Here is a 13,846-nt window from a genome sequence, read left to right as displayed (position 1 = left end):
GTGTTTTATTTTTAATAATTACAGTTTTGTTTACTTAGCTTAGCTTTACTTAACTTAGTTAACCCACCACCACCACCACAACTCAGCTGTTCTTTACTAGTGCTGCACAATGCAATTTATAATCTAGTGCACCTTATGTATGAAAATAGACCAGAAAATAGATGTTTATTGATAGTGCCCCTTATAATCTGATGCGCCTTATAGTGTGAAAAATAAAAAAATAAATAATAAAGCTCAATGTATGATGGTCTGACATATTTTATAAATTAAGCTCAGTAAACCGTAGCTTCTTTATCACTAGTTTGGTTTATAAAGCCTTTATGTTAGGTAATGCAGTATGTTTATGCTTATATGAGCTCCATCCAGATTAAGGTTTTAACTGCGGTATGATTACTGATTTAACTCCTAACTTTACCTTATCAGTCAAATCAGCCATGTTTAAAAATCCTCTCACCTACTTATTTCTAATAAACGCCTCATACAGCTTGTCCAGATGGATTGTGTATTTAGATCAGTTTTAAATAAGATTGACTTACATTGCTGAAGAGTAAGCCCACTGACTGCTTCTATTCGAGCTGCGGAATGCATTTTTCTCCCCAACAACAGTGGACCTACATAGAATTTAGAATAATGGCATTATTTTAAATGCTGTAGACACCACCCCCAAGAATCATGTATTTGCATTGTGCCATGGGCCCCCTGCCCTCTGTAAAGCCACAGCCCAATCATATAATCTCCTAATCCACCTCTGTTAGAATGATTTAATCTGCTCAGATCAGCAGGTGGGTTAAAGAGCTATGAAATCATCATGATGACCACATTACTGCTTCTCCATATAATGCTTTGGAAATACATAAGGTCAGAGAAAAGCTGACCCTTATATGACCCATCGCATTCAGATTGTGGAAGGTTTTCCTTTTCAGCTAAAGGAAATTTCGGTTCTGAAGCAGGTATCTCAGGGCTGTTTTCCTTTTCTTTCACTGTTTGTGGAAAAGGATATTCATGTAATCTGCTTTTTTCCAGAGTGTAGGTGCATCATGGATCATTAATTGATTTTTAGTAATTTGATATGGATTTAGTTTGGCTGACAGTGAACTTTTCATGGTTTTTAAAGAAAGTTACTGAGTTACCTGGTTTGGTTTTAACTGGTTAGTTGTGTAGAAATTACAGTAAAGAAATACTCCATAACTTTTAGCCTAGTCTTTGTCTGCCACATCTGTTGCATATAATGGACGAAACAAGGACAATAATGTTAATTTTTTCTCTGCACTTAATAAAAGAACAGAACATTTACTACCCCCAAGTCAGAAAAAAGTGTTTCATGCAATTATTTATATATTATTTTTACTTTTATTGAAGACAGTATGAACCAAAGATATTTTATGTTAATACAATATTTTATGTTAATACCAATCCCTGCATTTCAGGCATGCAACGCATTCCAAAATAAGTTGGAATGCGGCCATTCAGAGCCAGTAAATTAGAGTTTTAGAAAGTAAAGGTAAACCTTTGACAAGCACTACAATATACAGTTACAATCACAAGTTAAAAGTTATGAGCTCAAAGAACCAAAAGAAGAAAACAACCAAGCAGACTGTTCATAGCAACAAGTTTATGGTCTTTCATGAGGTTGTGTTAGAACACCTCTGTAATGGCAGCATTAATTATTAAGATTTTATATATATTGAGATCTTAGGGCAACATCTTTCCTAGGAACAGCCTTGCATTTTTCAAAAAGACTATACCTAACTACATACACACATTATATTTGGAAAGAAAAAACATTGTGACCCCATACTGTTGTGCACTGTAAGACTGTATGGGAAAAATAACACTTGAAACACTTAATCGCTTGGTATTCTCTGTGCCAAGTGTCTTTTAAGAAGGAATGGTAACATTCCTAAGTGGTAAATATTTCACTGTCCCAATTTTTTTGCGGGGCTGAAATGCAAAAATGAAAGAATAATAGCAAATGAAATGAATTATACAAAACATTAAATATCTTTGATTCAAACACTCAATTTAAATGTAAAAAGTTTAAATGTAAAAATGTAAAAAAAAAAACATTTTTTTGTTTAGATATATGCTTTTTCTTTACTGTTCCATTTTTTTCTGATAGGCAAACCCTGTTCTGAGATTTAATTTTTTTCTTTACGATAAGGAAATTGTCATCTGCAGTATCTGATCATATGTTTCAGATGTGGAAGATAGTGTTTAAAAAGCAGTATTTCTTTAAAAAGAAATCGATTCATTTGAAAATGAAAGTATTTATGAATGCTATTATATTTCTTGCAAATCATCATGATTAAAATCTCTGAATACATACTACTCCTTTAACTGTGATGTTGTCCCAGCATGTCACTAACACACATGGACCATCTTTGAGCCTTCCTCAAGTCCCCCCTCCCTTCCTGGCCTGGACCCAATCGCAGCTGTGCTGTTTCATGACGAGCAGCCCACGCTCACGACCATCATGCTTTGGGCACCGACAGCCTATCGCAGCCCCTCAGCTGTGTGTGGTTGGCTAATCACAAACTGAAGCTTCATCCCAACCAACTGCGCGAAGCTTTTAAACTGAGTGAAGAGCCTGCTCTCATTGGCATTGTGGCTTTGCTTTGTAGAACCTGTAGATGATGTGCTTCCTCCTTGTGGCTTGGTTCAGAAATCCTGTAGTATGAGTGAAGATGTGTTTATATATATATATTTTTTTTTTCATTGAGAGCAAAGACACTTGACTAAAAACTCTTCAATTTCTGTTTTGGCCCCGTTTTTCTCTCTTATTTTAATATGCAGCAAAGAGACGTGGCCTCCCCTGGAGACAGTGGTGTATCTAAAAGCTCCATATACTCCCGGACAGGATACAGCGAAACAGAAAGCCCCTACTTACCCAGGGAATTGGATCACTCTTTGGGCATAGCTAGAGAAGAGGTACATAACAATATACACCTGTAACAACACAGTAAATTAGCATTTCTTTTTGAATCATAGGCATGTAATACTGGATGACCTCAGAAACCAGCAACAAACCTATTCCATTACCTAATAGATGATCTGCTGTCACTTTCATTATCAGGTTGTTTCCAAGGAAAAGGAAGTTCTTGAGTGGAAGAGAAAGTATGAGGAGAGTCAGCAGGAACTACAAGAGATGAAGTAAGACTGTCATGGTTGATTCAAATTCAATCTGCTGCTGTAATGATCTGCTTAGATTTGGCATGCCAGTCTCTGTGCACCTGTAAATCTGTTTATTTTTCTCTCCAGCTTCTTCTCAAAGCTCAGGTCTGAGAATAAAGCCAATTAAATATGGCCTAGGTGTGAAGTGCACCTGCCTATATGCAATCAGTGTCTTTTTTTGGAGGCCATATTTATTGTGCCATCAGGCCATTATCTTCAGTAACAGAATCTATAAACAATCCCAACAATATATTTCAAAACTGTTTATTACATTTAGCTCAATAATACACCCACAAATATATATTTTTATACTTGTACTGGCTGCTGCACTTGCTCAGCTCTCCATATCCATATAGCACACTGACCCTCCTCTGCTCACAGCGCAAGCAGCAAGCTGATTGGCTCTTTATGAAAGCGTAGGACTTTATCCATGAACAGACGCCATGTTGAGTGGTAGGACCAAAATGCTGGAAATTTGCACATGGTTAAATTGATTAAAAATCGTAAAACAATCTCAAAAATATATTTTAAGACTTTTTATTACATTTAGCTTAGTAATACACAGAAAAAAAAAGAAAAAAAAAAACGATTTTTTATACTTGGTCTGGCTGCTGCACTTGCTTAGATCTCCATGTCCATATAGCACACAGACCCTCCTCTGCTCGCAGCATAAGCAGCAAGCTGATTGGCTCTTTTTTGAGGTATAGGATCCATAAACAGACGCCATGCTGAGTGGTAGGAGAACTCTCATTCGTATATCAACCAGTGGCTGGTCTCATTGAAAACATCTCTGATGTAGCAGAAGAGAATATATACTGTAGGTCATTAATCAAGAACAAGAAACACTAACAACATATTGCTAACAGTTGACAGTGTGGAGAGTTTTAGAAAGAGAGAGGTGACTCAGACTCTAGTTTTATCTTCAACACATTTGGCACAAATAGATAGATACAAGTTATTTTTCCCAGCGCTATGAACCCTTTTAAGCCCCTTCCTTTTGAGCAGGCATGGCTTGGACGCTGAGGGAGGGACTAGGAGCCAGCTGGACGCTACCCTGGTAGTGTGGATAAGGGAAGGGCTTACCTAATTAGCTTGATTGGCCTCAGGATAAGGAGCACCTAAGAGGCTAAGGGGAAGAAGCATTGCTAATCCATCTGCTTGCAGTGCTGGCAGCCTGCTTTTCAAATAAAATGGTTCTTCACGGTACCATTACATGCAGACATAATATTTCCCACCACTGCGACGACCAAGAACACAGGTTCAGATATATCAATATAGTGTAATATACTTTCAATTTACTTGCGATTTCCATGTTACACCTACCTTTAAGGGTGCTCTATACCCACATCAGTGGGGTGAAAGGTGCCGCCAACCGTGGTCTAGACCAAAAGATCAAAATTTGGGTACCACCAAATGACATAGACTTGGTCTGGATCAATTGAATCGTGATTTGATTCATCTACACTGTAAAAAGGAATTTTCTAGACTTTCAGACCAATTATAGTACATTAAAGCAGACTATCCTCATTCTTTCAGCAACAGAAGAATAAAAGAAACTGGTGTTTTGCCAAAACCAAGACTTTTATTAATAAAGTCCAAGTTAAGACTGAGATCAGGAGTGTCTGAGACCGAGACAAGATATGATTCTTCATGTACAAATAAAAAGAAGACAATGGAAAAACAGAACTTAAAGAGTTTAAAGTGGATTGTACATTCATTACCACTCATTAATCATTATTCTATACAGTAATGAATATATTTCATCATATATCGTATAATATCATATAAATAATAACATGGAAAAATATATGTAACAAAAGTAAAGTTTGTATTTAACATTATTTCACACAGAAGCATTGGATTCGGCTGGTCTCAACAACAATATCCAACAATGTCCACCTCACCCCACAATCAAGACAACATTGTTCATTGGCTTGAGACCAGCTTTTTAACTTCAGAAAATGTCCTTTTTAAAGAAATGCCCTATGACTACTTGATAAGTTATATGATTCGATTTGTAGCTGCCTATGAGTCATGGTTGTTTAAAATGTCTAAACAATCTCTAAAATGTCTTAATGCGGTATAAAATATGAGTGTAACTTGAGTATTAAACAACTTTAAAACTCATATCATCCCTCTTCTCCAGGAGAATTGTTGCAGAGTACGAGAAGACCATTGCACAAATGATTGGTGAGTACAGAATACTAAATAAATATCTTTTAAATGCAGCCAGACATTTTTATTTGGTTCTCTCTGTTCACATGGCAGCTCAACTGTCTTCTTCTGTTCTACATAAACACAATACCCAAACAAGACTACAATCCCACACACCCTTCCCTGAGTCACCCAGTCTATACCCATATTCACATACCACTTTATTTTATTCAATTTACAGAAAAGCCTATCACGCTTCCGGATTCAGCCACTGGTCAGTTACAATCACAAGCTTTCAAGCCTCCAACCCCTCCCCTGTTTCATTTCAACTTGTCTTGTATTCACTTCATAAAACTGAAATAAGTCCCTTGCATCACCACTTAAAACCAGGATTTCACCACCTGAACATTTAACAGGACTTGCTGCCAAAACCATCACATACACAGACATACAGTATGTTGAGGTTTTGGAATAAAATGACTTTTATTTTAACCTCAAACTCTTTTTAATCCCATTTCTTTCTGCTTTGAAAATCCTTGACATCTTTTTTCGTAACACTTCTTGTTTTGGAGTTCTGACTGTTTCAGCCTTGTTGCTCCATTTCACACTCAGTTCAGCTTCTCTTTCATCATTTTCTCTTCTCCACATTCACTCTGTTTTTAGCCCATCCATTTTTTTCTCTGTTTATTCCACTGGTCTGTTTTCTTGCTTTTTTCAGCTTGTTTCCTTTTTCTTTTTTCGTGTGACATCTCAATGGGAGGAGGAGGATTTTTTTTCTGTATCTCTACCACTTTGCTCCCACATATCCCTCCCCGCTGGCTTGACTTAACACAATCCCTTCTTTCTTTTTTGCTCCCTCTTTTGCCCATAAATATCTAAAAAAACAATCAGGCATGCCGGGTAAGTAACAAGGACTCTTCTTTTTGTTTGTTTGTGTTGCGTCTACACATGTCTGGTAGACACGAGGAGGCGGAGTGTCTCTGCCCATCTTAGTCTCCTTCATCTTTCATTCCTGCATCTTTATTCCGTATCGTATTTGATGTTTCAGAGCTTGCAAATTCAGAATTGTAGTAATATCAACAGCAGTTCATAGAGACAGCGTATAAAGTGAATGGAAATGTGGCCATAAGAGGACATAGGATTCTATTACAGATCTAAGTATTTTGATTTCAAATCAGTAGTTCCGTTGTTAAGGCCATTGCACAGTGAACACGATGTGAATAAATTAAACAAAACAAAACAAAAATATTCACCCACAATTTTTTTTATGCTTTTTTAATAAAATTTGGCCAAGTTGTTCAGGCCACAAACAAAAAAATCTGCATAATGTGTGTAGAATTATGCAATAATACACTCGAGGTTCGTGCTATAATGTGTAATATTGGCACTGTGACCTTGTGCCTACGACCACAGCACAGCTTTGCCAATATTAGATATTATAGCATGAACCTCAAGTGTATTATTGCGATTATACCACAGTTTCAGTTTTTTCTATGTTTATTGAAAGATTTTGAGTAAAGGTGGACTAGAAAATACGATCTGTTTGTGAGTTAAAATATTTGTACTTTTGCTGCTCTATTTTGTAGCTGCGCTGTTTAACTTGTAAGCTCTGCATTGTTGCTAGGTTACCTGTATGTGGCGAAGTAATACATGGAGAGTTTCGCTTATAGTGCATTTCTGGCTGATAATGGCACTCATAGAACACCTCTCAGCCAATCACATTGCAGGGTTGGAACTAATTGTGGTATAATTTGAAATGAGGTGCAGTTATTCCCCTTAAAAGAGCTGCAAGCTTTGTGCAGAATTACTTCTAAAGTTTAATTTCCTCAGTAAATCTCTCTATTCCCCTTCTGAGAAGAGAGAATCACATCATACTCGGAAGAGTTCTTTCAATTTTTTTTATCTGAGGAGAGCTTCTACACAGTTCAGTTTCATATCTTGGAGATTCAGCTCAACAGGTGAGGAGAATATGCACGATATGAGTTTAAAGAAAGTTGCCACAATAAGAGCTGTGATTGGTGGAGAGAGCTTATGTTGCCTGCAAAAAAATATATAGAATTTTGGTGCATTTTTGCGTTTAGAAGTTTTAAATGTGTCTCTAAAATGAGAATAACTTACATTAGAAAACTACTCTCAGTGTGTAATGGCCTTAACTCTGTGAACAGGTTATAAAATAGGACTCAATGTTAGGTAGGTTAAAGCATGAGTGATTTATCTTTTTTTTTTAAAGTAAAAGTGCCCAGCCTCTTTTGTAAACTCCTCTTGAGTAAAGAGTGATCTGTTGAACCTCTGTGATGGTCTCATCTCTCACGCTGCGTCTCTTTTTTTTTCCCATCATGTGTTATTGTGTGTCTTGTCTGCATGCTATACAGGAGAACCGTGATTAATCTATCATCAGATATTATCATTAGTGATCATCATTATTGATCTAATGCATATCATATTCTGAATTCATTAATATTGACTCTCCTCTCAGACTCCCCTTTTGCTATTTAGAGGGAATTGAACTGTGTTTTAATATAATAGAGTATTTTTAAAGCACCTGGTTGTTCCATTAAGGTCTAACCACTTTTTGTCTGTGTTTGTATGTGTGTGCATATTTTCAGAGGATGAGCAGAGGGAGAAGTCCTTGTCCCATCACACCATACAGCAGCTGATTCTAGAAAAGGATCAGGCCCTGGCAGATCTGAACTCGGTAGAGAAGTCTCTGGCTGATCTGTTCCGCCGCTATGAGAAGATGAAAGATGTTCTAGAAGGTTTCCGCAAGGTGAACAGACACTTAGCTGACACATTCATCCAATATCAAGTGCGCAACAACATTACACTAATCTACAATCAAAGGTGTCAATTCACATTCATTACTCAAGGAGGAAGTATAGATTTTAGGGTTTTCATCAACTCAAGCTTTTTACTCAAGTAAAATTATAAAAATACTTGTTTCTATTGAAGTATAAAAGTGAAAGTAATGTAAGGAAGAAAAATGGCATCGAGGACAAAAGCTTAGGCAGTGCCAGGAGCCCATAATGCATGACCCCCCTTTCCGAAACACATTTTTCTAAAAGCCATAATGACCTAAAACTAATGTTATATTTAAATGTTAATGTTGAGAAATTTGCAATGCAGTAGGCTGCCTGTTTCAGTTGCTCATTAAAAAATAAATGTGTTTTAGTACAATGTAAATCTATTAAAGAAGATTAGTTAGGATATTTATCTTCCGACTAGGCTACATACGTCTGCTATGTTCTTGCTGGAGTGTGACGTGGCGTGATGTGTGTAGGTTTGTTGGATCGCAAATAAACCAATAGGGTGTCTGAGTAGTATATGTTTATACTTCTCATCCAACCACAATTAGATTTGCTGTATCCGTATGAAGAGATTTATCTGGATAAGCTTTTTTTCTAACAATGACGAGCTGGAATGAAAACAAGCTGAAATGAAATGAGCAGTAGCAAGGTTATTTTTGAAATGTAGGAACGTGAAGTAAAAAGTCGTCTGAAAGAGAATTGCTAAAGTACTTAGTAATTTGTACTTCATTATTTGACACATCTGTTTCTATTAAAGAACGGATTTGTGGATTCATTTGAATGTTCTTACTCTCTGTAAGCAAATTTGATTTTCCTACCCATTACAGAATGAGGAGGTGCTGAAGAAGTGCGCACAGGAGTATCTGTCTCGAGTGCGCAAGGAGGAGCAGCGCTACCAGGCCCTGAAAATCCATGCTGAGGAGAAACTGGATAAGTAAGTGCAGTGCACTGACTTTTATTTGTACAAAATTTTTTGTAAATTTGTTTGGTAAGAACAAACGAAATTGAAATGAGTGACACCAGCAACACTTGATGGCAGTAGAAGGCCATGTTTTGTTTGTAACCAACATAGTAAAGCACATAGGCCTTCATCAAGGTTTCAAACACAAGTGTGGAGTTCTCTAGTCATCAAATGTTGTTGGTTTAGCTTTTTTTCTACTGCATATTTTGATCAGTTCAGTGAGCTGTGTTGGTAAGCTGATAATGTCGAGTGTCAGTGGCTGACTGTGAAGCTGTTTTTGGCATCCTGCAGGGCCAATGCAGAAATCGCACAAGTGCGTACCAAAGCTAAGCAGGAGCAGGTAGCGTACCAGGCCAGTCTGAGGAAAGAACAGATGAAGGTGGATTCTCTAGAACGAACACTGGATCAGAAGGTTTGACCCTACTCTCATACATATCTCTCTATATATTTTCTTTATACAGTTAATACAATTTTTAATGCTGGAATGTATAATGTAGTGTACAAATAAAATGGATTAAGATAGGGTAGGATTGCAATGGGCAATGTAATTAGGGGTGGGCGATATGGCCCTAAAATAATTTCACAATATTTTATAGTCTTTTCCTGATAACGATACTCTTAGCGATATGACAAAACACTGAATAAAAAAAAAATCAAGAATACACTACTGCAACAAAATTAAAATGAAATTTTATTGTATTATTGCATACAATATGATATGGCACACCCCTAACTGATATATTTGAAAAAAACAAGAATTGTATCATATTGATTGATAATTAGGGGTGGGTGATATGTCACGACATTTCAGGGTATAATATTGTTCATGATATTCAAAAATGTTGGCGATATTATTGCATACGATATGATATGGCACACCCCTAGTTGCAATATATATACTGTATATTGCAATATGAATAATTACAGACAACATTCCAGATTTTGAAAGAAGAAGAAGATTGGAGTAAAATAAATAATATAACTTAAAACTAGGAAACTGGGCAGGTATATTCTGCATATGTTAGTTAAGTTATGGAAAATGAGAGCAGTTTTGTTCCAAAAATGTAAAAAGAAATTGTATCCTGTAGCAAAAAGCTAAAAAGTTGTAGTGTGATTTAATTAAATGTTTCACTGCGTGTGACACAGCACTTGTGACATAGTACTTAATCTGACATCCACTGGGACTGGGTTAATGATATTCAGTGATACAGCAACCCACATTCAATTAGTCATTGTCAAAACTGAATTAATTAAAACTGATTATTTATTTATTTTTATTTTTTTTTACAGAACAAAGAAATCGAGGAATTAACCAAGATCTGTGACGAGCTGATTGCCAAAATGGGGAAGAGCTAGCCGCCCATCACATGACCTCTGTCCACACCTCTATAGGACGGGACAGGAAGCGTAGCAGAGTAGAGCAGAGTAAATCTTGAAGAGCAGAGTGTCCTTTTGAGTGCTGGACAGAATCACGGACTATGTTCAGATCTTTAACACTACTGATATCCTTCATGAAACTGGACTCCTGCAGACGAGGAGGACACTCTGGACTGTGACTCCACTGTAATTACATGCTGTAATGTTTTGATGTGTTTTAATGTGCACCAACTTACCTGTCACTCAACAGGAAGGGTCTTGTGAAAGTTTTTAGAGATGTACTCCCCATCAGTAAAGATATTCTATGAGAGAGTGTGTGTGTGTCTGAGAGAGAGAGAAACGAGAGATAGCAAGAAACCGCGTGAGTGAGCAAGAGAACGTGAGTGTGTGTGTGTGCGTGCGTGCTTGGGATGAGGGTGAGGTTAACTGCTATGTTGCCATGACAACCACTGATGGAGCTGACTGTTAATCTAATTCCTGTGGTGGTACCCTCTTTGAACTTGACAACACAAGTGATGATAAGAAAGATGATATCTATCTATCTATATATATATGATTATGAGAATATTCTAAAAACAAAAGCATGTGGTAGATTCAAAACGTCCTTTTATGTGGATATGAGCTGCGTATATAGTAAAGGAACACATTCTGCAGTTTTTATACTGTTGTACTGTTAAAACAGCTTCCTTGTGTATCATTTTTGTAGATACTCTTTTGTTTTATTTGCCTCTTAGCAAAACTGGTGTGCGATTTTTAAGTTTTTACATTTTATTTTTATTTTTCAATTTTATTCAGAAATGTTAATGAGCATAATGTCCTCCTAATGTCTCTGGTTTTAAGGTGAGCTATTTCAGTTTGAATGGGTTTGTCTCAGTCCTGCTTTGGTTGATGCGGCACGGTAGAAGTTCCTCTAAAAGGGGGATTTTTACTTTGTTATACAGCACCTGCTTACAAAGTGCAATAAAAGATGGCAATAAAACACATCTGCTCCTCTCTGTTTGATCCGAAACGCAGCGTTTTACACCGCAGCAGTAGTAATTAAATGCTAAAATCTATTATGCCCCGAGAATTACAAGACTTTTCAAGGTGTGAACGGGTCTATCCTACTGTCAGTAATCGGATCTCACTGTTTTTTGGAAGTTCCTTTTTTTCCCCCAAAAAAAGATGCCTGCTGTCAGTGTGCCAACAGACAGGCGCTTAGATCTGGAAGGCAGTATTAGTGCCGGTGACACACAGGCACAGGAATAGTCTGTCTGCATGTGAGAGTGTGTGAAGCCTGCAGGTGTCACATACTGTAAGCAGTGAGTCAGTGCCATTTGCTTCATTTGGCCTTGTGTCAGATTCTTACTCATGATGTGTGAGTTAATGCAGGCTGGCCTGGCTTTCTTCTTACAGACAATTAGGAGGAGGATTTGCCTCAGTGTAAAGCATATGGGAAACAGTACACAGTAAACCTGGATAAGTTAATTTTATTTTAAAAATATATAAAACTGATTGCCTTAAGTATATTAATAAGTGATGCTTACTGAAAAATGTAAGTTATTTAAACTTAAAACATGTTTTTTACATCACTTCGACATTTATGTTCAGGTGATTAAATACATTTGCATTTAGTATTATCTATCTATCTGTCTGTCTATCTGTCTTCAGTTACAGTGCATTAGCAGCTGATAATGGCACTCAGAACACCTCTCAGCCAAACAGATTGTAGGATTAAAAGTAACAGCCAGTACAGAAACCACAGCTCAGAAAAATATAACCCACTTTTTAGCCAATACAACATGAAGGCCGGGCATGAAGATAGCCTGAAGGGCTGACATACGCACTGATGGCAAACGTCAGTGACTGAAAGACACTCCCAGTTTTTGAAATAGATAGTGCCAGTAACCAATAGAAAAGAAGCTGCCAATGCCAAAAGACTAAACTGTAATTCAGTAGATCCCATTTGAATGTATAATGCAACCACAAGTGTTCACCAAAAATTTTGGGTCACAGTTTATCTGATCCTGGATCAGTGATCAATGATTTATGTTATGTTTTTTGTGTGTACAGGCCTTATTAGCTTAGATGTTCTATCAGAATGATAATAATGAAAATAATTCCTCAATACTAGTTTTTCATGTCACTTTTTCTGATTTGGGGTTGTATGATTAAGATGTTTAATGAATAATAAATGATGTATAAAGTATAGAAGGTTATCTAAACAAATCTCTGAACAACATTCCACAAGCAGTGAACAAATCAAATGTTCCTTCACCTCTTACACTCTAAAAAGTGATTTTGTGTTTTAGTAAGAACTAACATAGTAACAGAACTAACACTATCAAGTTGAGAGAATTTACCGGAGTTCAGAGAACTTCAAAATCCCAAAAATGTGATTTCAATACAGCAAATTTCTGGAGTTAAACAAAAATGTGTGAAATGGTTAAATTGGTTATTTTCTTTGGTGGTGTAGTATTTCAGAGTTTATTCCAAGGTGTTGAAGAGCGTGACTGAACTCTCTAATGGGCGTGTCCCCCAATCCCAGCTTGCCATCAGTGTGAAGTCTTGCCCACCAGAGATACCTTCCATGGGGTATTTTGTTATATTTTATAAAATGGGTGTTTTCTTAGCTGATGTGTTGTTGGCAATAAGAGCAGGTTACCATCTTCTGCACTGTTAACTTTTGAAATAAACTCTTTGAGAGTTACTATCAACTAATTTTAAGTGTATATGTGTGACCATCAAATACAATCTGACAGAGTTAAAGTAACTCTTTGCAGAAGTTAAATCTGAACTGTTGTGGGAGATAAAATATTTAGGTAACACTTTACTTGGATGGTCCATTTTATGGCCTTGTTGATGCTCAACTGACATTCAACTAACACTGAATTGAATGTCCATTACATTTAACTTAACCCTATGTTGAATGTAAATAATATAAACTAGAACCTAACCCTACACCTAACCATAACCTTAACCCTTAATCAACCATAAAATCTAACCCTACACCAAACCCTTACCCTAACCTTAACCTAAGCTTAAAATCTAAACCTAAACCCAATCCTAAAATATTAATATAAGCGTTTGGATTAGAGTTGAATGTAGGGTTATATTCAATAGAGAATCATTTACTTTCACCTTTTAGTTCATTTGCATTCAATAGACATGTAGTTGAATGTTAGTTGAAAGTCAGTTGAGCATCAAAGAGGCCATCAAATGGACCATCCAAGTAAAGTGTTACCAATATTTATCCCATCTAGAGTAAAATACAGCTCTCAGCTGGAGGTAATTTTCTTATAAACTCCTTCAGTGTTAACAATTAATGCAAAAAAAAATTAATCATCTAATATTTTAAAACCCTGGAAAATTTAGGAATACAAATAACAACAAAAAGCAT

At 36.5% G+C, this 13,846-nt stretch overlaps 1 protein-coding gene across 13 annotated transcripts in view; it reads left to right on the top strand.

Annotated features, from left to right (window-relative positions):
* Nucleotides 1-11,450, top strand: part of tacc2 (transforming, acidic coiled-coil containing protein 2) — an 83,291-nt gene extending 71,841 nt beyond the window's left edge. For 11 of the 13 annotated variants that reach the window (XM_049481828.1, XM_049481826.1, XM_049481825.1 and 8 more), the window contains 8 exons: nucleotides 2,794-2,928; nucleotides 3,074-3,150; nucleotides 5,318-5,361; nucleotides 5,567-5,599; nucleotides 7,932-8,092; nucleotides 8,957-9,063; nucleotides 9,382-9,502; nucleotides 10,381-11,450. In XM_049481828.1, the coding sequence (XP_049337785.1) occupies nucleotides 2,794-2,928; nucleotides 3,074-3,150; nucleotides 5,318-5,361; nucleotides 5,567-5,599; nucleotides 7,932-8,092; nucleotides 8,957-9,063; nucleotides 9,382-9,502; nucleotides 10,381-10,446 (744 nt within the window). In that variant the 3' untranslated portion in view covers nucleotides 10,447-11,450. Of the gene's footprint in view, nucleotides 1-2,793; nucleotides 2,929-3,073; nucleotides 3,151-5,317; nucleotides 5,362-5,566; nucleotides 5,600-6,216; nucleotides 6,226-7,931; nucleotides 8,093-8,956; nucleotides 9,064-9,381; nucleotides 9,503-10,380 lie in introns of all 13 variants that reach the window. The other 2 variants (XM_022684725.2, XM_022684726.2) reach the window with 2 other exon arrangements.
* The last annotated feature ends 2,396 nt before the right edge of the window (nucleotides 11,451-13,846 follow it).

Source organism: Astyanax mexicanus, chromosome 7, assembly GCF_023375975.1.
Source record: "Astyanax mexicanus isolate ESR-SI-001 chromosome 7, AstMex3_surface, whole genome shotgun sequence".
NCBI lineage: Eukaryota > Metazoa > Chordata > Actinopteri > Characiformes > Acestrorhamphidae > Astyanax > Astyanax mexicanus.
Note: the sequence above shows the minus strand (reverse complement) of the source record. Positions and strands in the feature narration are given on the sequence as shown.